Genomic DNA, 27,013 nt, shown 5'->3' on the forward strand with positions numbered 1-27,013 from the left:
GGCTTTTCCAATGTTTTTTTTATTTTGGAGTTTTGATACCCATTCTCATTGCTAAAGTAGACAGGAGTGCCAACTTTTATGTATTCTATCACATCTTCAACATCGGCATATAAATGCATTTCAATAAATTGTGTATTTCTTGTGATTTGGCTTTGTAGTGGCAAGTGCATTTTATTTGTGGTGGTTCGTCTTTTGGAGGCTTGGAAATGTAATTTTTAGCTACAATGACGAAAGCATGTACCCATTTCTTGCATTATGTATGCATTACAACCCACCAGCTGTGTTTGAGAATCATACATCCTCATTATGCTCATGTCCGGAGAAAGGGTTTGAAAGATGTATGAACAGTAGACTTTAGCGAGTCTCTGGGCCGGTCTACAAAAGGGAGTTAGGACAAGAGCTGATCCTGCATACATTCGGTACAGTAGATGCACTGACATTAATTTCTCAAGACATGATGAAATATGGGAGGTTTTCCAATGGGAGGAAATTATGAATGTTCACACATTACTGACACGTACATTATTGTTATAAACCTCTGAGCACGTCCACTAAACTACTTATTTTCAATATTGCTGCATGTCCATCTGTGAACAGAGTGGCAATGAGTATAAAAAAAAAAAAAAATGTCAATGAAGAATGTGGACCTGTTGAACTGAATATTCATTCAGAAGACGTCATCAATACTTCTGTAATTTAAATTAAATAATTTAAAATAAAACATTATCAGGAGCTACAAACAATTAGTGAATAAAAATAATGCTCTCAGGCAACCACTGGTCATTTGGAGAAAGCTATAAAACAACAATAATCGATTGCTATTGTTAATAAGGAACATCTTTTTTATTTGGAGTACCTACTCCTGGATACAAACCAACATATTTCTGAGTCAAGAATAGTGACAGGTTGGACAAACAGAAAAGATTAAAAGGAGCTCCACCAAAAACACTGGAGCGGTTTCATCTACTTTGTGGTATGAAGACTGAGTGCACAACTTATATCAACAAAATAATGACTGAAAGTGAAAAGCAAATTGACTGAATAATTCCATTACTGATGAATTTAAGCACTTTTAATATTAATATGGGGATTGCGAGTTTATAGGATAGGACGAAGGGAGGCAATAAACTAAACTGCTGCCACTGCAAACTCATTTGTATCTGGAGGTAGCTGCTAGTGAAGACGATTAAAGACTTGGAAATTTCTTTGGCTTAAAAACTTTAAAATGTTTATGAGTCACTCAATAGTGGTTACTGTTAGTACTATGTTAACATTTCTTTCAACTGTCATGATATTTCTTCATTTATTTATTTGTTTTCTTGCTGCAATTTTCTTGTGGCAATATCAAGCCTCTCACCAGCTATCTTTCTCTGCCTTTTATTAGGCTGAAGCTAAAATATATGAACATTTTGAGCCTCATTATGACCCTGGCTGTGACCAGTCCGCCAGGGTCACAGTTGGACCGCAGGCACCACCACATTTCAGCTGCCAGACGGCCTGGCAGTGCCGGCGGACGCAATTCTCCAGGGCAGCGCTGCCCTGGGGATTACGACCACTCTCTCCGCAAGCCTTAACATGGCAGTTTCACTGGCATGTAAATGCTAGAGGATATGGAGTGCTGAGGGGTCCCCTGGCCAGCCCTGTCACACAAATCACTGTCTGCCTAGAAGACAGTGATTTGCTCATCTGGTGCTAGTGCACCCAATGCACAACAGCTTTGCCGCTGGTTCTATTATGAGCCGGCGTCAATGTTATTGTTCGTTTCCCGCTGGGCAAGCGGGCGGAAACTGTGTTTCCAACTGCTGGCCTAGCAGGAAACACTTAATAGGTCCAGCAAGAAGGCGGCCGCTCTGGTGGTCTCCTGTCCTGCGGGAGTTTGGTGGGCGGCCTTTTCTGCCCGCTAAACTCCTAATGAGGGCCGTAGTCTTAATTTCCATTTCATTGTGTTATACTGGGCCAGTGCTTACACCACCACCAAGGTCTTTTCAACTAAGCAGGGCAAAAAAATGTGAGCGATAAAAACAAGCTAACAATGGCACTCGTCAGGTTTCAAAAATGCCCACAGAGGTTTGCTAAGTAGAAGTGTTACTCCACTGAATTGAAAACAGCATGTCTTTCCTTTCCAAAATGCCCTACTATATTGTGCGATGAAAATGAAATGAAAGCTGTAATAAAGTGTACTTTCTTTTGCTCAATAAATTGTTAATCTAAGATGAGCAATTCTGCTGTTATTCAATTTAGTTTCCCCCTTCAGGAAACCTATGCATGTTTCCACTTTTCTTTGTTTAAAAAATTCCATACATTCAATCACATATGGAGCAAGAGGGTATCCTATTTCCAAAGGAGTTTCTTTTCTACAATTTCGTGATCTGTGGTAAGTGAGAGTTTGGACAACTTCTAGTCAAGATGACCTTCTTTCAATGATTTTGGCAGCCATCCTTCTGGGTCTCCCATCTGTGCCCTGGTAGATTATTTAAGTTATTGGACACTTGTATAACTGACAATCCAATAAAACTGTTCAATAGTGCTTTGATGAAAAGAAAGGTGTTTGTGGAACAGTAAACAGCAGTGGTTAAACACTATGTTTAAGAAACCGACAGTGAATGGAAATGATGTAAATTGTTTTGGCCCATTGCCTTATTTGTCCAAAGTGCTGGAAAGTCTTTGTCAGTAGTCAGATATTCCCTGGGACACATGACTTGTTTGACTGTTTTCAAGTGTGTTTTAGATGTGGTAAAATCACTTACCTGTTTGTCCTATCAGTAACTGATGGTCTCCAACAGGTGGCAGATGAACATGGTGTCAAAATCCTAATAATAGTTAATCTTTCTGCAATCTTCAACACAATGAACAGTGCTCTCCTAATGACAAGGTTAAGTATCCAGGCTTTATAGGTTCAAAAAATGCCTGGTTAAAATATTCATTGCTCCTAGAATCCAGTCTCTCATTCTGCCAACTTAATGTTAGCCCCAGCAAAATGGAGGTTGTAGTGACAGTCTTAGATCCTTCCTTCTGGATAAAAACAATGTGGCTGTCTTGAAGGGCAAATGTCCTACTTATGCCAAATTAGTGCACAATTTAGACATCCATTTTGATCAAAAGTGAATTTCCGTGGTTCATGTAGCTAAAAAGTTAGCACATGCTTTTTCATCTAAAGATTTTCAAAACTATTCTACCTTTTAATGTTCCATATCTGTATTTCTAAGTGATATTTACTCTCATTCGGTATTACCTTGATTATGATAATTCTCTTTATTTAGATGTCCCAGAAAAATTACTGAAGCATTAATAGCTTATCGGGAATGCTGCTACACACCTGAAGACTGGCTCATCCAAAAAAGCTCTCAACTTCTGCACTGTTCAAGCTCTGTCCCTCTTCACTGATTTCCAGTCTGGGCATAATAGGCTTTACATTTATTATGATTATTAAGCACAGTAATGTGTATCAGAATTTACCAGACTTCATTGCTTCTTAGTTTAGCTAGTACATACCTTTCTGAGGCTTGCAATCGCCTAACCTTGCCCATCTACAACTGTGAAAAGCAAAGATCCACCATCAGTAATGAGGCTTTCACTGTTGCAAAAGTGTGGAACATTTTATTGCAGAGCTTTGAACTAAAATCAGTCTTCTTAAATTTAGAAAACCAGTTTTTTTGTTTTTTTTTAAAGGTTTGTTGGAGGTGAGACATCCACATATACTGGTGGATGCTCTTCCACCCTATTTTTAGTGCCCGCATGGATATGATGCATACATAAGTATACGCTTATTAGAGCATCCACCAATCTTAAACCCCTTAGTTGTTTACCATCCAAGTCTTTTCTTACCTTTGGGCTTTATTTTTTTATATTTGTGGCAGCAACACCATCATTTGCACAAGAATATTTTTGCTTGTCATAGAATTCCTGTACTGGATTTTTACTAGCGTGAACACTGATTAATGCTATTCTGCTTTTAGCCGTGGGCCATTTACCTTCCACTGTGCCAAAATGTTCCAGCATATGTTCATGCTTTACAAAATAAATAATAGCATCTCAAATCAGAAGCTATTCTGGTATTTACTGACCATCCTGATGCTGCGATAATGTTTTTTTTGCTGATTTGTAAACCTCAATTTCCCCTAATGAAGCTGTTAAAAGCTTCTTTCTCTGTCTGCGTCATCATCAGATGTTCTGGTATCTCATGTTAGTGGTGTTCAGAGCCAAAAAATAGCTAATCACTTCAAATTATATCTTCATTTCATTATGCATTTCCTTTGAATAGCCTCTTCAGTGACTAAGTTGATGTTTCTTAAGATTACATTTCCACGTGAACCTTTTCCCACATACAGTACATTTATAAGGCCTTTCACCAGTATGTATTCTTATATGTCCTTGCAGATTACCTTTCCGACTAAACGTTTTCTGGCAAAAAGAACATGTGTATGGTTTGACACCTGTATGCGTTTTTTTATGTGTTGTCAAATTTGCTTTCCAAAAGAAACTTTTTCCACAATCAAAACATGCATATGGCCTTACTCGTGAATGTGACTGCATATGCTTAATCAGTTCTCCCTTCTGACTGTAGATTTTATTACATTCCGTACATGCATAGGGGGCCTGATTCTGCTGTATGAGCGGAAGACTATGGAAAGGTGAATTCCTCAAATTACCTTTACCCTTACTATGTATCTGAGATATCCTATCTTTGGTCCAGCCCTGATGTAAATTGGAATGTTCTGAATTACTTAAAGCACTTTCAAGTTGAGTAGATTTCTCTCTTCTCAATTCCCAGTACCCTTTTGACCACACTTGACTTCTGGACTGTGTTCCCTTTTGGGAGCTTTGCAGAACCTTGATGTGTTTTTCCACTGATGCAGGTCTGCAGGATGTACTTGATTTGATGCGCACCATTGAGTCTTCAAAGTTCTTCTGCTTGCTTAGGTGCCTGTCATCTGCTGGATTGAAATGATAGTTAGTTACTACCCTTCAACCTATTACAAAATATACACAGATAAAATATTTTACCACTCAAATTAGGTGTGTCTTAAGAAAACAGTGCATGAATCAATCTTAAAATAATTATTGGAGCAATTGCATTAATATTTGCTGACACACAAATAAATTGTGATTAAAAAAATAGGGGATGTTTGGGTGTTAGGATGTAATTGGAAAACCTGTCATGGCTATGTTAACATTTAAAGCACATGAAACATTGTGCTTAGCAATATTAAAAGGTAATGCATAACAAGCCAAGAATTGAATCGTGCCAATTACTCTTTAAACAAAGGCCATGACTTCAATGAAGTACCAAATTTACCGGCTTCTACTTTAGGTTCCTCCCTCCAGCTATCAGTCTGAGCAAGCATAGTAATGAAGGAGTGGCCACGAAAATCCGCCCTTGCAACTACTTTGCAAGTAACATCAAATGTGTTTCAGAAGCAAAAATACCTTCTACAATCCAAACATAACCTTAGGATTCTCAGTTAAGGTTATAGAGAATTATCTTGAAATCTGAAAAGATTAATTAAAATTACCTTGTAACTGGAAAAAAAAAAAAAACAGAACAGAATTTTCATTTACACAATCCTATATAACCCATCAGTCAAACAATCTTAACTACCGTCAGGCCAGGGGTAAATTCCCATCCAGAGTGGAACTGGGGGTGGAACACCTCCAAAATTGGTGCCTGAGTACAGAAAGGAATTCCTGCCTTCCTTTTTGCCATAACTATTGAGTGGTACCAGGTGTGCACCTTTTTTTGCTAAAACTGCCCCATTGATTTTCACAAGGGACACCCTAAAATGTGGCAAGTCTCCTCATATTCAAATTAAGTAAAAGTGGCAGAACCCAGAACTTCTATCAGAATTTCTTAACTATAAAATCATCACAGTGTATTACCTTTACAGTCTTAAAAAAGCGTTTGTAGAGATTCCATTTTTCTTTGTACCAGTAAGTTCTTGAGAAATCCCCATGCCTTGGACAGGCCAGTCTACTCATAAGAGGAATTTTTTGGTGCTGATGGCAGCAAAGGCACTTCTGTGGCTTCTCAAACTCAATAATAGGGGTGGTACAGGCCTAAGACACACTGCTAAAGCTATTCTCAAAAACTGGAAAAACCTGGACTGTGAACTCAGTGGAATGGATGAGGGACTCATTTGCTTTCTTTCACATCTCTAAATACACATAGCCAGGTGGGCTCACACCCCGAAAAGCACTGTAAATGAAGCAGCTTAGTTAAGTTATCTGTTTAAATATTTTATTTGTGAGGAATAAAAAGTCACTATATGCAGCTTTCCTATTCCCTTGTCACATGCATGTTAGACAGGAAACAGTTTGAGAGACTTGGTTTACATATTCTGCACCACTTCGACACAAACATGTCCATCTTTTGTTGCCTTCCAAAGCAAAAACTTGACGGGGAAGTGTTTTCACAATCGACTATCCAAGACTGAATGACCATTACGTTTTTAATTGCACTTGTTCCATCAAGGTAGGTATAGTGCACACTGCTAAGAAGTGCAAGACTTTGCTAGCAATTCTCAGCAGAACTCCTAAACAATTAACAGGATAATACAAGTGGTTGGCTGCAGTTTTGTTATAGTTTTAAAGGCACAGACCAAGCATTTCACAGCAGGGCACATTACTAATCATTTCCATCCAACCCTATCCAGTTGTGACATTGCTGTCTCCGTAATAGAGAAAATGGCATAGATATTCTACTGTAGTAAGTTGTTTCATATGAATTGTGTTATCATTGACTGCTGTCTCATCCAGCAGACAATGTTAAAAGCAGTTAATGGAAAACTAGCTTTTCAGACTACTTTTTCTAAACATTCTATCTCTCAAATCCATAGGTATGAATTCAAATTATTTAAAACAGTGCTGAGGTTTGATACAAGTGAGCAGGAATCTGCATGTTAACCACACCTTCCACAGTACAAGAGTAGCACTGACATACATTAAATTGCTCAAAAGTGTGTGTTCATAAAAATAAAATCAAGTTGATGTGTTTATTTTCACAGAATAGAGTTCACATGTATTGCAACCCTAAGATCTCTACGGAAGGATTGAGAGACCAAGGGTTTAACCAGGGTCGAAGGGAGGATGATGGTGTGACCATATGTCTGTGTATAGTCATGGAACTCGGATGTGACTTGCAATACTTTTTTTAGGGGGTTAAAGGATATTTTATTTCTTTAAATAAGTGGACATTTCAACTTTTAAAATGGTCATTTTACACTCCCTGAAAATAATAACATGGTTCCCCATAGCACTTCATCCACTACTTCAACTGTTTCTAAAGACGAAATGCTGGCTGAGTCAGCTTTACCAGATTTCCAACTTATGGCCTGCATATTATCTCATTTTATGATTCAGCCTTCTACTTTCAGCATTTATAGACATTTTGCTTGCTATTTCCAGGTTGCTGTAAGGCAGCTCCTGGTCTAGCGACAGATGCCTTTGCTATTGTATACCGGTTATGTGATTTCCTAGTGAGAGTTGTTTGTGCTACTAAGCTACTTGGTAGTATTAAATTCTGGTCACCTCTTAGTATACTACTCCCTGCGCTGCTAAGAAACATGCTCCATCTTCCTGCTTGTTTCATGGGCAGGTGAAGAATATTCAAAGTATTTCAGAAAATGTCAAATATCTCAAACACCACTTCTCACTGTATTCACAATATGAAATGTGGTGCAGGACCTAAGAATAATTATCATCCTTCCACAATTAAATCTTCTAATCTATCCTTGATAAAATTTAGGATGAAGTTCAGGCATTGCAGTCATTTACAGATAACACAAATGAAAAACTTCAACAAACTGGCGGGTTGTTATGAAGTAAAGAATCTCTGAGCAAAGCTGAGAAGAACTCTTTTCCAGGATGTGTTACTTAAGGTAACCAAATTAGAGGTAGATTACCATGCTTAAAAACTATACAGAGGATCTTGAAGCCAGAAATAGGTATAACAACCTTACAACCTAAGGCTTCCCAGAGGGCACTGAAGAAGATGCCATCTTGAATTTCATAGCTCTCTGTTACTTATTTCTTCTGAATACTTTTAAACTTCCCTGTAATAAAAAGCTAAAAAAATAAGATAGGCCTAATGTAATAATAATAATGCAGTTTTGAGGTTGTACTGAATTATTACAAGTTGTACATTTCTAGTTAAAGTTGTACAACTAATTGCTGATATGGTCACATCCTTACATGTATAATTCAAAAGACCTTTTGAAAGCGAAGACTGGCAGGAAGAAGGCATTTCAGGCACTGAGACCATATTTGAGACAACTAAAAATAAGATTTGGCCTGGTTCATCAACACTATTAATAACAATATAATGACTAAGTACAAATGTATATATTTAGAATTAATTTCAGTGGTTTACCCACATTACATTACAACCCCAGTAGATGGCATTACAACCTCTAAGAAAGCAAGTATCATATTTTCTATGTTTATTATATGTTTGGTACATTATTGACATTGATACTGCTACTTCCAGTGCATCATTTTTATATTTTATGATACTGTATAATATACAGTAATGCTTAGTGAAAAAGTTTGTTTAACAAAGTTCTTTCCACCTAGATATATAGTTTAAGGACTACTACAAGAATAAATATGCGTTGTTTTTATAATGGTGCAAGTAAGTTATTCTTAGGTAATTAATTAACATGTTATGTGTGAAAAATGTGATTATTTAAGATGGGTGACTACCCACCTTAAACAACAATCACAATTAATCAGTAAGTTAACCTGAGCTCAACCCCACCCCCCCGTTAGCTATTGCACAGAGAACACAGACTGAACTTAAGGAAATGTGTAAAGTGTTTATACAGTATCAAAACAGTAATAAAGTCAAAGTGCAAAACAATATATATCATCCAACATAATTAGAACAATAGAGTAAAAAAAAAAAAAAAAAAAAACAATTATACGAAACTGAAAATAATTCAGTAAGGGGAACCAGAGATATGAAATTTTAAAGTTTTAAGAAGAAATAGAGTCAAAAAGCACAAAGCAGTCAATGGCTGTGGTAGATACGGACGTAGGCACAATTTGAGGCTGACCACTATGGAGCGTAGTTCAGATACACCAACCAGGTTCATCCCGGTCAAAGACTTTACCTTCTGACTTAGGGCCTGATTTACATATTGGCGGAGGGTTACTCTGTCACAAACGTGACAGATATGTCATCCGCTGTATTACGATCCCAACAGGATAGAATGGAATCATAACACGGAGGACAGGATCTTCATCATGTTTGCGATGGAGTATTCCCCTCCATCGGCTTCTAAATCAGGCCCATAGTCTTTTAAATCCTACTCCACTGCACTAGAACACTTCTAAAGCCCCCTCAACCTCAATGGAAGTACTTAAAGTCTCACACAGTGTCAAGCAGAGGCCAACAGCAGGGTGCAGTCCAGGTCTAGTTCCCACTGGTCAGCTGAGTACATCCAGGAAAAAGGCTCATGAAGCTTGTTTGGTCTATGTAGCTACACAGGAGGTCAGCCAACGTTTGCCCTGGATACAAGGAGGAGCATGTCTAGTACTTTAGGGCTCCTCTCATGTCACAGAGAGTAGATTCAGTCTTCTTCTGCAAGTCCAAAAGTGTTCTGTCAAGGTACCTTGGTTTGCCACACCTAGTGTGGTGGGGGTGATTCCTGGGAACTCCCAAACCAATGGAGTTCAAAGATCCCGCCCCACCTTCCCCCCCCCACCCTCGTCTTGAGTGGTTCTTGTTTGTCTTACTGCAAACAGACCCAGAATGTGGAATGGATTGTGTGTTATCCGAAGAATAGGTGATTTTTAACACTTTATACTACTTCTAAAAAGTTAAGAGATCTTTTTGGTTGTCTTTATTCACATTCTCTCAGGACCCTGTGAATAGAACTATAGCTGCTGCTCATTTCATTTTCAATTCACCTTGAATACAAATTTTTAATTTTACTGCAGTAAATATTTTTCTTGACAACAACAATAATGATTGGATCTTATTTATCTGTAAAACATATTATCCAATGTGTCTTTCTTTTCTTTCCTCTAATGTCTAAGTGTTTCTATTTCTAATGCTGCATTTAATTCTACATTATATTATACTCTATTATATTATTGTAAAATAATATTTCTTAATCACATTATTTGCATTTTTTATCATCTGCCTTTATGACAAAGTGTACAAGTTGTACTTACTATGTCAGTTATTTATAGTTCATAAAAAATAATTTATTAAGAAGGACAATATACATTTTCCTGATATTACTGCTCATATTGTTAACTGGTATGCAGCCCTTGCTTCACTCCCTAAATATGATATAAATGTTATACAATGTAATTCCAATACAATTATGATACTGAAAAATTAATGTTTCAGAGAAAACATTGAATTCACTTAGTCATCTTCATGGATGGCATTGGAGCGGGTAAGTTGTCATTTGTTTTTCTTTTATCCTGATTGTTTTCCTTTCATTACACTTTGGTCAGTGTTTAGGATTCACATTGGATCCAGCCCCTTACAGAATGGCACCATATTTCAAGTATTGCTACTGTGCGTCTATTCTAGGACGGAACACTCAGATGGACAGTTTCTTGTCAGCATTTCTGGACACCTGGGACTACTTTTGATGTTCATCTACCAATTACCCAACCACTGGTTACCTCCAGGCTTGATTATCTTCATTTGGGAAGCTCTGTGTACCTCAGCCAAAGTCTACAAATCATTCAAAACACCGCAGCTCGCATCACTCTCGCCCCCATTCTCTTTCTCTCTTAGTCTTAAAAAACTACATTGTGCATAGCCCAAAAAAATCACTATTCAAATCACTTGGATGTCTTTATAACGCAATCAATGATGAAGGGCCTATTTTAGCACAAATTCATTACATATCTTCCTCCACACATCCTGCACTCTTCTCCCATGCTTTTCTTGGTAACTCTGCGTTCCTACTAATGTCGGTTTAGAGGTCGCTCCTTCTCCTACCTCGCCACCACAATGCAGAAATCAAAACTGCTCCAAGCTACAACTCCTTTAAGAATAAGTTTGAAACCTGGGTTTTTGTTCTGTCCTCTAGTCTGCCTGAGGAAGTATTCCTTTCAGTGGAAGGAGTCTTATTTTGCGGGTAGCAGTTCACACTTTTGTAAATGTATTATTGTAACATCTTGCAACATGTAATTTTAAAAATTCCTGAAATATGTAGGGCCTGGAAGGGAAGTTACCTAATGCTCCTGTTCCTCTCTTTCCCTCCTTCCCGTATATCTCTTTTGCACCTTTTTCATTTATTTGCTGCGCTGCAAGAGCTTTGGCCATCCAAGCACTTCACTGCTGCTCCTTCTCTCAACCTTATCTCTGCTTAGTTATCGGGTCTGAACCGATGTTTTATACATCAACTGTGCTCAGTGTAAGTAGCGAAAAGGAGTTTCCTCTCATTGAGATGAAATGAGGAACATTGGTTTACTGGACCTGTGCACTGTCTCTGTGTCCTGGAAGCACTGACAGACTGTTCTCCATACTGCCATCAAACAACAGAGGCACTGGTATGGTTGCCGTGTACTACCTTCATTGCACTGTTAGAGGGCAGTCAGCTTTTGTAAAGAAAGGGTGCATGGTTACATCACTAGTGGCCTTTAATAACGTAATACAAGTGACTAATGACATCATTTCCTATAACAGGCACACTCTTACATCAAAACACATCTGTATAAGGAAATAAAACAAGGATTTTCAGAAAAGATTACTTTTCCCACATATTTTGCATTTAACATAACAGTAACGTCATATGTTAGCAGTCTCGTATGAAAAGGTGAAATGCAAAGTGAGCATTAGAGAAATCTTGCGCTTAGCCAATGTGATTTCTAAGGCTTTTTGAAAAACTCAGTATTGCTTGCTTGATGTTAAATTATTCATGCTAAGAAGACATGCACATTATTTGGAGAAGTGTGGCACAATGGTTAGAGAGGCAGACCTTGGTGCAGAGATCTGGTCCGGGACCAGGGTTCAATTCCCACCTCAGCGGGTCTTGGGCTCAAGTCCCTTGGACCTGATAATTCTCGCCTCAGTGCCTAATCTAATTAATTGGTCCCACTCTGTAACTCTGGGCAATAGCTTGCTTAATCTCCAAACGGCCCTCACAGCGCTTGGATGCTTGGCTTCACCCTGGGGCTGTCCAGGAGTGGGTGCCTCACAGGGAAAAGCCAGGAGGGTTTCCACAGCGGTATGCGTACAGCGCCTTGAGACCCTAACCGGTGAGTAGTGCGCTATACAAGTACAAAGTTTACAGTTTATCTGTGCTCACTGCTCAGCCCTTTCACACCAGGAAAGTTATCTGTTTGAGCCATGGTTCCTGAAAGATCAACATAGTGCATGAGAATACCTGATTGCCCCTGATTTTTCTCTTTCCAAGAATTCACACGGTATTTACTGACCTTTGGTATTAATGATGTTTTCAAATATCATGTTTTCCTGGTAGTAGGTATCTTCCTCCTCTTTAATGCGTAATGAAATAACCTCATGTCCTGTAAGAAAAACATTTCAGTTTAACATACAGACATACATTTATGCATGATAATCTACAGATAATAATACAACATAGATACCTTATAGGAGATAAACACAATTAGTGTGTGGTTCTAGATCAAGGTTTGAATCACTGCCACATTTTCAGGATGCCAGGTGCAGTGGGCCTACTATTACACTTCTTAAATTCCTGTCTTAACTTCTTCTCTACCAAGTTCCCGTCACACCTTTCAGATCTGGATCACTTTGCCCGTTATACCTCCCTGTAATAATAAACCCAATGTGGTAGGAGAACTTTCATGGTCCTAAGCTCTAAGGTATGTGGACCCTCCCTGTGGCCTTTAGCATGTTTCTGACTACATGCTCCTCTGGGAAAAGCTTAAAGGATTATGTTATTTACCCTGTAAGCATCTGTTTGTGGTATGCAGTGCTGTAGATTCACATGCTCTGCATACTCCTGCCATCTAGCGTTGGGTCCAGAGCGTTGCAAGTTATTTTTCTGCAAAGAAGTGTTCCAAGTCTGGAGATTGAATGACTCCTCCTCTTGGTGATACTGCGCATGGGCACGGACTCCTTTGTTAGATTGCTTTCCTGCAAGCAGGTGAGAAAGGAGGGGAAGGAAGGAAAGATGGCAATGCAAAGTACACGCACATAGGTTCAATTATATACAAATATAATATAACTGCAGTGGCCACAGGCGTCCCGGGAGGATGGAGGGCACATATGAATCTACAGCACCACATGCCATGAACTGAACTGATGCTTACAGGGTAAGTAACATAATCCGTTCGGTGGCATGTGTGGCTGTAGATACAAATGTTCTGCACAGACTGTAAAGCAGTCCCTCTGTAAAAGTGGTGGCTAGCCTGTAGGAGTTGCAGTTAACTGGAAAAGTGAACATAGCACTGCCTGGCCTACGTTAACTTGTTGACGTTGTAGAACATCTACATAGTAGGGTTTTGTGAATGTGTGTGGTGTGGACCATGTAGCTTCCTTACAAATGTCGACTATGGGAATGTTACCAAGGAAAGCCATAGTAGCACACTTCTTTCTAGTAGAGTGAGCTCTGAGAGATACAGGTAAAGGTCTCTTGACCTTAACATAGCAAGTCTGTATGAATTTGACTATCCATCAGGCTATGCCCGATATTGAGCTGCCTTTGTGAGGTGGGGAAAACTCTACAAGGAGTTGTTTGGTTTTCCTAAACTCTTCAGTTCTGTCAATATAAAACCTGAGTGCTCTTTTGACATCTAGCCTGTGAAGGGCTCTTTCTGAAGAGAACTAGTAGTTCAATGGACTGATTAAGGTGAAACTGAGAAACCACTTTAGGAAGAAATTTGGGATTAGTGCGAAGAACTACTTTATCCTTTGGATTTGGAAGAAAGGCTCTTCCAAGATTAGTGCCTGGAGTTCACTAACACGCCTGAGTGAAGTGATGGAAACTAAGAAAGCCGCCTTCCATTAAAGACACTGAAGTGGACATGAGTGGAGTGGTTCAAATGGGGGATCCAAGAGTCTAGTGAGCACAATGTTAAGGTTCCACGATAGGGCAGGTGGAATAACATGTTTAAGACCTTCCATGAAAGCCTTAATAGCTGGGATCCTAAACAAGAAACATGTTGTCTGTTCTGCTGATATAGCTACAAGATCTAGTCAAATGAAAGTGTAGGCTAGATTTGCTTTCGGCAACTGGAGCAAGTAGCAGACAATTTCTTATACTGTGGCTTTCATGGGGTCAATATGTTCGTGTTGGCAGAAGCAACATAACAGGCTCTAATAATGGGTCTGTAGGATTCCTTGAGACTGTCCCTACACTCTACAGGAAAGCCTAAGTAACCAAACCCTATGACCTCAGGAGCCATATCACAAAGTTGAGCAACTTAGGGTCTAGATACCAGGTTTGTCCTTGATTTTTATTGAGAAGGTCCGACCTTTTGGGGAGCCTCTAATGTGGGACTACTGAAAGATCATAGCATGGTGAACTAATGTTGGCGTGCCCAGGTGGGAGCCACAAGGATCATGGTGAGAGATGTTTGCCTGATCCTCCGAACCAGAAAGGGAATGAAGAGGGAGAGGTGGAAAAGCGTAGACAAATATCCCTGATGAACTCATCCATAGAGTGTTGCTCTACGCATTTTGCGTTTTCTGGCGTAGCAAAACAGTCTATGTGGGGAGATCCCCATCTTTTTAAGTATGACTAAAGGACTCATTGGTGGAGTTCCCACTCGTCCTGCTGAGCAGGTTTACAAAGTTGTTGCTTGTTCCAGGCAGGTACTCCGCTGGCAGGTGAATGTGATTATGAAGGGCATATGTTGAATGATTGGGGGAAGGTGGAGGTAGTCACTGCTTGGCAGTGGAGGAGGATCTTCATGTGGGAGTGCGTTTCCCTCTTCGTTTATTGTTGAGCCCCACTATAAGACCCTCTATAATAGCCTCTGGTGAAGATAGATTGAGGTTGTCTACGGTGTGAAGTAGAAACCTCTGCCGTTGAGGATTTATATGTTCTCCTGAACTGAAAGCGACGGAAGGAGCCCCTCTGTGTGCTAGTTTGGAGGGCATCCATGGCCTTGGCAGAGTCCGTTTTAAGTTTTTATAGAGTAGTGTTCAACTGTGGCCCAAACAAGTGCTCCTTATCAAAGGGCATGCTGAGGATTGCCTGGCTGGACCTCAGGTTTAGAGCCGAAGTAACTCAGCCAAGTATGCCTTCTTAAAAGGATGCTAGTGTTTATGCCTACAGCTGCAGTGTCTGCTGCATCATAGGTGCACCTGATGGAGTTATTTGTGATGGTCTGACCCTCGGAAATGATCTGCTGTCGCTGCTTACAGTGCTCTTCAGGGAGGTGCTGTAGAAACTCCTCCATCTCATCCCAATGGGCCCAGTCATACTGGGCCAAAAGAGCGTGAGAACTGGCTATGCACCAGTTATTTGCGACTTGTGCCGCCACCCTTTGCCCTGTGGCACCAATTCTCTTACTCTCCTATTCCGGGCCCTGATGTAGTGTGGGTTAGAGTGAGCAGCCTTGTACTTTTTGTCCGCCCATGGCATGATTAGCCTGGAGTGCACAGGCTCTTTAAAGATGGCTTCTGCATGCCTAAGCATGCCAGAGAGCATGTGAGGGTATTGTGTATCCCTGTGAGTGGTGGAAAAGGTGTTGAAGAGGAAATCCTGCTCAATGGGATCTTTGTGCAGCTCTACATTGTGAAATATGGCTGCTCTAGCAATCACCTATTGGTAAGAGGTAGTGTCTTGTGGTGTTGAGGGGCATGCAGGGTACAGGTCAGGGTCACTAGAAGGAATAGGATCTTTCAATTCGATCCCCAGGTTTGGATCAACACCGAAATGGTCGCTCAGTCAAAAGCTGTAGAGGTCAAAGCTGATCGTGTGACTTTAGTCTCGGTGGCCATTTTCAGAGCCGAGCCGGAAGGCGGATGGCCAAAACTGTTCTTCAGTACCGTCCATGGCCAGATGGCAGAGGCAGATCGGTTACCTCTAAGATGGGCTGAAAAGCCGTTTTTGAGGATCTGTGCGAGACAGCAGGGGTCACAGTACTCATGTGCTGAGCAGAGGAAAGTTCCTGGCTTTTGAGGTCAAATTCAATGTCCGACTCTGAGCTGCTCTGTATGGAAAGGGCTTCCTCCTCCTGAGCATGTTCCTCTCTGAAGATGTCTGGGGTGTCGCCCAACGTCTTCTGGGCCATTTCCAGCAAAAGATCTTGTTGATCCCGAAGGTTCTTTTTCTATCAGAAAGACCTGCTAGTGTCGTAGTCGGCCTTGCGTGGTCTGGAGAGAGACAGAGGTTACACACAAGATATTGTTCAGTGTGCGGGAACATGGCTGTGCACCGATGAACTATACCGGTTGGTGCAAGAACTACGTGGAAGGTAGGTGCAGGGAGGGTGCTGGCGCCCTGAAGGGCGGTCGGTTGGAGCCCGACTGAAGCAAAAGCGAGACCCCTAAGTTGGGAGAAGTGCGATCGATAACAATACGGTCGGTAAAAGAAAGGATAGTTTGGAGAAAAAAAAATTAACAGAGTCAAAAGACGTAGCAGGGGCACACAAATCCGAACCCGATGGCAGAGAGAAAATAATCTAACAAAGGAATTGGTGCCCATGCACAATCTCACAGCCACTCGATCTTTTAACTCAGAAAACGTCTTTGAAGAAAAACAACTTGCACCACTCTGGACCCAACACTAGGTGGCAGAAGTATGCAGAGCATGTGTATCTGCAGCCACATATGCCATTGAACATATAATTATTTTGCTAGATGTGTTAGTCTCTATGTCTGTGTTTTTGTGGTGATGTGTCTAGCACCATTATGCCCTTTGAAAATAGTTTGTGCATTATAAATAAATAAATGGGTAGCATCATCTGGCACCCTATGGCATGGCAGTGCTCATCATGTGGAATAGTTAACATGTCGCTTTACCCGCGAACACTGCGGCTCACTACCCCATAGACTAGGGGACAGACCCAGAAACTAACTGAGAGGAGGCACAGACTGCTGGTGCAGAGCTCAAGATGACTGTACTAGAACTGGTGCTAAAAGCTCTTGGTAAACACGAAACACCAAGCAGCTGAACCATGCCTGCAGCCAGTGCACCAGAGCACTGGGAGTCTGAGGCCTGTAAGACTCAGAGCGTGGTGCCAGGGCTGCCGAAATAGTGGCTTCGGACGTACCTAAACAATCCTTCCGCCTCATCACCAAGTGGAGGTACTGTGCATTACGACCACCTGAGGAGGCAAAGCTTTGGCGAGACTGAATGATAGCAGAACTTGGTCCAAGTCATCCTGATTACCACTGGGGAACTTCAACTAGTGGAACCAATAGCTTCCCCTTTTGAGATCCACAGCCATCCTACGCACGCTAGATGCCATCTTTACCTCCAGCAGCCACATCGCCTTCACTCACACCACCGAACTCCACTGGACTGACCACCACTGCGTCCATTTCTCCTTCCTGAAACCCACCACCCACCACCAACATCCTGCCCCCAGTGGAACAAGATCTCCAAAGAACAACTGATCTCCACCCTCACACAAGCTCCACCTCCCAGTGCCAACGACCCCAACACCGCCGCCCTCAACCTCACACAGTGGCTAGAAACATGCGCAGACTCCCTCGCCCCACTCAAAATAACCAACAACACCCGTACCATCAAGACCGCCCCCTGGTTCATCACAGAACTTCAGTCTTCCAAACGAGAATGGCGAAAAATTGAGAAAGCCTGGCGCCAAGAACCCTCAGTGAGCAACTTCTCCTCCCTCAAATCAGCCATGCGCAAACATCACCAACTCATCCGGACCACCAAACGATCCTTCTTCAAAGAACGCATAGATGAAAACACAAACAACAGAAAGGAACTTTTTGCCATCATCAAAGAATTCACCAAACCCAAATCCTGCACCATCGACCCTCCACACTCCCAAGACCTCTGCAACTCCCTCTCCAACTACTTCCACCACAAGATCGCAGACATACATGACAGCTTCACATCATCATCACCCACCATCACCACCACCACCGACACAACCAACACCATAGCACCCTGCCGCACCAACCTACTGAACACCTGGACCCCCACCAACGATTAAGAAATTGGCAAAACCATGAGCTCCATCCCCTCAGGCTCCCTAACAGACCATTGCCCCCACCACATCTTCAATAAGGCCAGCCAAATCATCGCTCCCCAGCTCTGTGCCGTCATCAACAGTTCCTTCAAGACCGCAACCTTCCCAGATATTTGGAAACACCACGAAGTCAACGCTCTTCTCAAAAAACCCAAAGCAGACCTGAAGACCTCACAAACTACCGACCCATCTCTCTACTCCCCTTCCCCGCAAAGGTCATAAAGAAGATAGTGAACATACAACTGTCTCGCTTCCTAGAAGACAACAACATACTCGACGTCTCCCAGTCTGGATTCCGCAAAAACCTCAGCACAGAGACAGCCCTCATCGCCTGTACAGACGACATCAGGACCCGATTGGACAAGCGCAAAACCGTCATCCTCATCCTCCTAGACCTCTACGCAGCTTTCGACACCGCATGTCACCAAACCCTCCGCACATGCCTCTTCGACGCCAGAATTCGCCACAAAGCCCTGGACTGGCTCACCTCCTTCCTCTCCGAAAAGAACCCAAAGAGTTCGCCTCACTCTTTTCCGGTCTACAGCCACCACGACCATCTGTGGGGTCCCCCTAAGGATCCTCCCTCAGCCCCACCCTTTTCAATATCTACATGGCTCCTCCCGCCAACATCATCCGCCCCCACGGCCTCACCATCATTTCATATGGTGATGACACCCAGCTCATCATCTCCCTAACGAGAAACCCATCTACCGTCAAGAATAACCTACATGCCGGACTCCTCGCCATCGCTACTGGATGACAGCAAGCCACCTCAAATTGAACTCAGAAACGAGATCCTCATCTTTAGTACCAACAAGACAGCATGGAATGACTCTTAGTGGCCCACCACCCTTGGACCACCCCCAACACCCACCACCCACGCACGCAATCTCGGCATCATACTGGACTCATCTCTCTCCATGACTCAGCAAATCAACGCAATATCATCCTCCGGCTTCAACACCCTTTGCATGCTACGCAAGACTTTCAAATGGATTCCTTTGGAAACAAGAACGGTCACCCATGCCCGCATAAGCAGCAGACTGGACTACGGCAACGCAACAGAGAAAACTCCAGTGCATCCAGAACGCAGCCGCACGTCTCATCCTCAACCTCCCTCGCCACAAACACATCTCTGCCCACCTCAGATCCCTACACTGGCTGCCCATCAACAAAAGGATCATTTTCAAAATCCTTGTCCACGCTCAAAAAGCCCTCCACGACACCGGACCGGCCTACCTCAACGAACAAATCAACTTCCACAAACCAACTCAACAGCTCCGCTCTGCTGACCTCGCTACAGTCCCCCACATCCAACGCACCACCTCCGGCGGCAGATCCTTCTCCCACCTCACCGCCAAAACTTGGAACTCCCTCCTCCCCACCAACCTACGCAAGACCCGGGACCTCCTAACCTTCAGAAACCACCTCAAAACATGGCCTTCCGAGCAGTAACCCCCCCCACACCCAGCGCCTTGAGACCCTACCGGGTGAGTAGTGCGGTTAAAAAATTTGTTTGATTGATTGATCCTAGCACAACTCTGCATGGTGGTTCAGACATCAAGAACCGAAAAGTGGGTTGCTCACTGAGAGGCATACAAGACTCTTATGCTGCATGAGGCAGGTTTGGGGTGGGGGGGGGGGGAGGGAGGAGTAGTAGGGCTTCCCAAGGGGAGACAGACCTCTATGACTGGACTCAATCCTTACCACAGCACCCAGCTGTTGAAGGGAACACCGTGCTTACTAGCCCAGGGCACAAACCGATGGACATTTTAGTACCCTAGCCACCTAGCTTCGGCTCCCACTAACATAGGAGTATGCCAAAGCTGACGAGGCAGCTCTTGTTCACAGAACTAGTTACTGGCAAACTTGTGAGAACAGTCAAAGACATGGAAGATTCAGCACAAGAGACAGTACTAGATGCGATTGTGAAAATACTTGCAGTCCTATGCACGACTATAGCTGAGGTAGCCAATAATACTTCCAAAATATTGGCAGACACGCAATTGATCTGTTGGGACACAGACATCACAGTCTTCAATTCCAAGCTCCTCATGATGGAAACCAGGCTAGACCAACTGGAGCAGAAACTCACTCCATTCATTGACTGGAAGCAAGATCACTTCAGAAGAAAGTAGTTGAGGTCCAGGACCGTAACAGCAGAAACAACCTGCGATTCTTGGGCATTTCAGAGGACATGGAGGTGGATAACATGATGCACTTCCTGGCGCACTTTCCGCCCACCTTAGTCAAACCAACTTTTGATCCCTCTCTTGAATGCCAACGAGCACACAGAATCAGAATGAGGCGACAGATGCCCAAGGAAGGCCAAAGGGAAATTATGGCGCGCTTTGTAAGCCACCAAAAAGCTGGCGCAATTATCACAGAGGCAAATCGACAGGGACTGTTCTACTCTGAAGGTCATAAAATGTTCATATCGCAAGATTTCTCACAAGAAACAATGCTCAGACATAAACGATTTCTGTCGCTAAGACCCCATCAAAAACATTTGGGCATCAGAGACAGTTTATTAGGCCCGACTACCATGTTTATCACCTACAACAACTGAATGCCGAAATTTGGGGCTCCGGGATAACAGGCGAGATATCTACACGAGATGGCGGACCCCCACATGGAAACCTCGAGCACCACTCTACTGCCAGTCATAATAATGACCCCGTATCTACTCTGGCAGATAAAGCCCAACGTCCGGAAGCAGTCTTAAGAAAATAGTCCACTGGGCCCCAGGCCAAATCACAGCTTAAAGCTTTCCACACCAGAGATAAATCCTGATCACAATTAAAGCCTTCCCAGTTTAGTTAAAGGTGAACGGACAAACCCATGCAGCTGGTAGTCACCTCGGGGATGACTTCAGGTATGGCTACCTGGTTTGTTAGCCTGGTGCTCAGTGTCTCTTCTCTCTACGCCCAATTTTCTTAGGCCAGTTAGAACACCAACCATAGGTGGACCTGTGGGGAACTGGCAGCAGGCATGGGCACAAGACAGATCACTCAATCACAGAATTTGTCTTTCCCTACATGTGTGAGGACTCAAAGATCTCCTTCCCTCCTATCCCCATAGCCTGCTCCCTGATACTACTTCGAACTCTACTGACATTCTAAAACTACTCAGCGATATCAGACCAAGTGACATGCCTGCTTGCCTCCTCCATATCTCCCTCCTGTTATGTACCACTGGGATAGACTCGTGTTCTCTTCCACACCCCACACTGGTGCCTCTATTTGACAACTTCGCCTCAACATGTTAACTATAGGTTATCCATGTAACCAGTGCACTAAACAGTATCGCAGAGGAACCACTCAGCCTATCTGACCACGTGAGATATCCCTGGGATCAATGTCTAACATGAACACCCTTTCCATAATCTCCCTCAAAATCAACGGGCTCCCCCACTACATAAAGAGGAAGGAAATCGTGGACTATAATCACCCAGTACATGAAGACATAACTCTGATTCAGGACTGAGAGTCAGGAATTGAAAAGTGAATGGGTGGGGAGAGAATACCATGCTAGCAAAGATAGACCGTACGACAGAGTCAATCTAGACTTCTAAACTATATCATCAATGAGGAGTGGCCATCCTAGTCTGGTAGGGCTTACCAGTGAGGGTTCATAAGTCATGGGAAGACCATTTTGGCAACTATGTCTTCATCAGACCATCAATACACACTCACACGCTTCTCATTGGGTCCACCTATGCCCCAATACAAAACAAGAGAGTGATGTTGATGGCTATGTCTTGACTTTTTGCACCAACAGCCCCTGATAAAGGTTCTCATGGGGGGGAGGGAGCGTAACCTGGCCCTGGACCAATTCCTGGACAAGTCAGAACACCCACTGATTCACACCCGTGGCAGATAGAGGGGTTCTGGGAGCCATAATGACTGACTACTCTCTAGTTGACCCTTTGATGCGGCTGCACCTCATGGTACACAAACCTGCATTGACTAGTTTTTCATGTCCACAACACTTCTGAGTCAGCTGGTGAATATGGTCCGTAAGCTGTCTGGAGTCTCTGACCATGATGCTATCTAGATATATCTGGACATAAGAGTCTCTCGTCCCCCATCTAGGCCATAGAGACTATACCTCGCTGCGTACCGGTTCCGAGAAGACCTACTGAGACTGGGATCATTTCTGGAGCAATATTTGGAGGACAAAGAATGGGTCAGTGGCCTCCTTCAGCACATTCTGGGCTGCTGGTAAGGCCACACGAGAGGGGAACTTTGGCAGGATGCAACGTCCCAGAAACGAGCCACCGCTGACCACACAGCCCTGCTTCAATGTAAAGTGGCAATGTTCACTGTTGGAAATTGGGCTACTTGTTGAGAAGGGTGAAACTCTAAGGCAGAAACCACAATCTCTGTCAGGGTGAAAAACAAGCAAACCCCACATTAACCTGTACAAAGCACAGACTTAACTTAGAGGCAATGTATAAAGTATTTATGCAGCACTTCAAACAGTAATAAAGTGAAAACACAACACAAGAAAAATCCCACACCAATTTAGAAAAATAACGTAAAATTTCCAATCAGTAGAACTGGGGGACATTTGAAAAACTTCCTCAGCATCTTCAGGGTATGGAAGCATGAGGCGGTGACATGAAAACTATATAGTGTAATAATCATAAAACTCATTTGTGGATACACTGGGTGTGCCTGTCCTATAAATAATGCCTCTAGAGTAATTTAATACACTAGATAGACTCTTACATGCATTAGGTATCAGTGAGTAAATGAAGACAAAAAGGGAGATTCATGTAACACAAGTTCCGGCTTGTCGCTGGGCTGCAAACTGGGCTAGATTTATTCCACCTGCACATGCCCTTCTTCCAATTTACAGCAGCCAGATCCCTGGTCTAATCACATACTCTGCGTGCACTAAACAGAGCAATAAACACAGGTAAGAATGAAAAACGTATCTCGAACTGAAAAGTCAGATGATAGGCTAACTTATTGTTTCAAGGAACACATCAAACTAGGAAATATGGATAGTGAGAAGATGATTTATACAACAATATATCATCTGATAACACATCTTGCTCTGTCACTTCTCAGGAACATGTCAAATGAAGTGTACACCTTATCTATGTGTGGAAAGAGTCACCTGCCTTCTGATTCTGAAAAATAAAAGAATATCTCAGGATGGAAAGGAAAGGGGTAACTTGTTAACCAATCTCAGCATTGTAAGAAATATTAATCCTTACCAGAGCTGTGGTCATTGTTGCAATCTCTGCAGTCTGCATCAAGTTGGTCAATGAATAGTGGAAGTGGCTCTTCCTCTTTTCTTAAAGGAATGCTAGATTTGAAAACTGGATGTCCTGAGAAACAAGTTAAAAACTCATTTTTCAAATGGCACTTCATAGTATATTTCTGAATTCGCAAGATCAATTTTTAAACCAAGTCTGTTCCTCACACAAAAAGCCTTTTCTTGAAAAGTGTACTAACTTGTAGTCCTGGTTTTGTATTGTAGGAATCATTATCAAAGTCTCAAGTGTTAGAATAATTTCTAGCTGCATTTGGGGACCCCTGAACACTTCCTCAACAGAATATTTCTCATATATGTTCACAGGTTAGTGGAAAGACTCCAACATATGTTGCTGTTCACTTTCTGAAAGAATATCATAGGCAGGAATACTTACAATTTATGTAATTGTACAGTACCAGAATTTTTGTTTTTTTTCCAAAGTTACATTGCAGCATCTATGATAAAACCTGCTAATATCTAAATAATGAAGGAAGGCACAGCCTAATAGGCTTGCGTTCTAAGAGCAGAAAAGACATCCTGTCCCTTTAAGGCTCCAGGAGCTTCCACACCTATGTTGTGTTGTACTACACATTGCCTAACAGTGTTGGTTCTTTTTGGAGGAATATATTAGAAGTTGCAAAGAATCTGCATGTTGGTATTCCTAACACTCATGTATAAAACCAAGGAAGGAGGAGGATCATTTGTCACTTAAATGAAGATTCGTATGATGCAGAAACAGGATTACAACTATTTCATTTGCATCGGAGGATCTTCACCGATAGGCATAAATGTTAGAATAGAGTAGTAAGCTGAAATGATCATAGACCGTGCAGCTCACAGGCATAAGGAGTATCTACTATATAAGAAATCCTCTGTGTAAGAGAAACCAAAGAGGGTTTTCAGAGTAGTCTGCCCAACTAAAAAGACAGATTTTATATCTGCAGAAAGTCAATAATTCTTCTAAAAGTATGTACTGATTTTCAAGTAGTTGCAAGACCCTATGAGATGTGACCATAATTGATAAAATGTTGGTTTGATTTACATAGTTACTGGGTTCTTTCTAAATAAAAACAAAGGACTCTTGGAACATCCAGAGAATACAATGCATACTCTACAGGAGAGGATGGGGTACCAGAAAACATATTGGGAGTGATATAGTTTGATTAATGTGATATTCTGAAACTACATTAGGGAGGAACGTAGGTTGAGACCTCACTACTATTATATTAGCATAAAAGACAGTATAGGTCTCCACAGATGACAGAACTTGAATCTCACTAATCCTGCAAGCTAACGTGATAGGCATCAGAAAGGCAGTCTCTCAGGAAAGACGCTGCAATTCATTCTTGTGAAATTATTCAAATGGTGAACCCATCAATTTTGTGCTCTGGCCAAGGTCACAACCAGATATTTTGTGACTTCAGGGAGAACAACCCAGCCTGAGAGGCATCTGTGACAGTTGTCTGCCTTGGGGAATCTTGCTGGAAATGGACCCCTTACCTTAAAGCAAGTTAATTGCTTTGCACCACAATAAGAGGGATTGTCTTGCAGTTATCGAGGTGTGCAACTTGTCCTAACAATTGTGTTTGAGACCAACGATATTTTAGACACTGTTGGACAATCTTGATATGGAGTCTTGCATTCAGGACAATAGAAATGCAGGAAGCCACAGAGCCAAGTAAAGAGCTGAAGTGACCTGCTGTTGGTTTTGCCAGTCTTTAGGAGAAGACTGAATTTTTACCTCCCTCAGAAGGAAAGACTTTTCCTTGAACTGTATATAGTGTTACTCCCAGATTAGACAGTATTTGAACATGTGTTGATGTTTACCTTTGTAGATTTATAAGTACAACTAAATGGAAAATCAGACATTCTTGCTGTCTTGCTCCACTCTGTCGGAAATGTGTGCTTTTTCAGCCAAGCTATTATGTACAGATAAACAAATATCCCTTAGCAATCTAAGTGGGCTGTGGGGACTGCCATGCATTCTGGAAAGGTTCAGGGAGTGAAACCAGCAATGCAAATTGGAAATGTGCATTTGCACGACAAATCTTAGGTACTTCCTGTGCCCTTTGGAAATTGGGATGTGGTAGAATGCATCCTTAAAATCTATAGCACACATACAGTCACCCTTATTGGGATGGGGGAAAATCTGATTAAAGGCTAAAAATCAAAACCTTTCCTTTTTGAACCAATTATTGGTGTTCCAAAGAGGTTTTATTGTTCTGAAATCTCTTTTTTTGCCTTACTTTGAGAATCAAGAAGTAACAGGACTACATTCCTTTTCATTTGACAGTGTGAGGAACTAGTTACATTGCTGGCTTTTTAATAGTGTGGATAAATATTTTCTTAACCAGTTTGAAATTTGACTTCGGTTTTAGTGGAACTGGCCTAGGTTTTGCCATGAAACAAAGTTACTAAACATGCTTGACAATAGTAAGCACCCAAAAAAAAGAGAGAGGTATTCAAAGGAAATAGAAAACAACCTCAAAAGTAATGCGTTATTGAACCCTCAAATCCCGTCAAAAACAAGATGTGTTTTTTGAGGTCTAGAGGAATATAATTAATGTCCACAAAAAAACATAAAAGTGTAGTATTGTTCCATTTTATTGAATTGAGCTGTTTCTCAAACAAATACTAAATCGGTGGTCTTTCAAGCAGTCTTTATAGTTTCAGGCCAACACATGTTTCAGAACCAAAGTTGTTTCACCAGGGCCAAATAATCACTAAAGTTTAACTGGCATGGTCATGGGATAAGATGACAAAAGAGGATTCATGTGATAAACAGAAAGAAGCAAGTAGAGATAAAAACAAAGAAAATCAGTCAAACATATAGCAGGACTAAGTAAATAAAAAAAGAAACAAATACATCAATTGGAAGTAGTAGAAAAATAAATAGTAAATGTAATATACACATGAAAGTTAGTGTGCAGCGGAAAAATTCAAAATAGTGTCAAACCCTAAAAAAGGGGAATCATGCAAGTGAACCAAAGATATTAAGAGACACCCTGGATGTACTCAGTAATATAAAGCCAGATGGTGCAATCTACCATGCAGAGGAGGAACTTGCTGGAAACAGAATAAAAAAACCACTTGTGGGATGTAGTTCAAAATCAACTCCAAACTAAAAAGTAGCCATAAGAATGTACAAGTGCGTGTGAAAGCGTAAAACACCAAAAGAGTTAAGAGTCTTTTAAGTCATACCAGAACAGGATTATGGTGAAAAAGTTAAAAAATGGAACACAATTATATATATTTTTTTTAAACTGCAAACTTGAAGCGTAAGTTCAGCTGGAAAGCAGGGCATAAAACAGAACTCAGTACTTAAAGTAAGCGCAACAAAGAAAAGAAATGATCAGTGTCGCAGGAGTCAAGTGTTTCTATACTAGCTTCAAGAATCCTGGAATGAGAGGAGAGGTTTTGGTGTTTTTCTTGGCTAAAAATGGCACCATTGCACTATTGTTAGGGAGGCCTTAAGCAGAATGCTCCATTTTGCTGCCCTTCTTGCTAATACATCCTGAAAGGTAGGCATGTTGTCCATTAGTGGTATTTTTGCCGGAGATGCTGCCGGTGATGCCAGTGTAGAGGAGGAAGACAAATCTTTGTCATGTGAGGAAGTCTATGA

The 27,013-nt window shown here is 41.8% G+C and overlaps 1 protein-coding gene across 8 annotated transcripts in view; it reads right to left on the reverse strand.

The window, feature by feature from the left end:
• Positions 1-821: 821 nt before the first annotated feature.
• Positions 822-27,013, reverse strand: part of LOC138300142 (zinc finger protein 2-like) — a 108,581-nt gene continuing 82,389 nt past the window's right edge. For 2 of the 8 annotated variants that reach the window (XM_069239087.1, XM_069239085.1), the window contains 3 exons: positions 23,351-23,464; positions 12,403-12,492; positions 822-4,931 (listed from right to left, as the gene is read on the reverse strand). In XM_069239087.1, the coding sequence (XP_069095188.1) occupies positions 4,267-4,931; positions 12,403-12,492; positions 23,351-23,464 (869 nt within the window). In that variant the 3' untranslated portion in view covers positions 822-4,266. Of the gene's footprint in view, positions 4,935-12,402; positions 12,493-23,350; positions 23,465-27,013 lie in introns of all 8 variants that reach the window. The other 6 variants (XM_069239086.1, XM_069239084.1, XM_069239091.1 and 3 more) reach the window with 3 other exon arrangements.

Source organism: Pleurodeles waltl, chromosome 6 (assembly GCF_031143425.1).
Source record: "Pleurodeles waltl isolate 20211129_DDA chromosome 6, aPleWal1.hap1.20221129, whole genome shotgun sequence".
NCBI classification, from domain to species: domain Eukaryota; kingdom Metazoa; phylum Chordata; class Amphibia; order Caudata; family Salamandridae; genus Pleurodeles; species Pleurodeles waltl.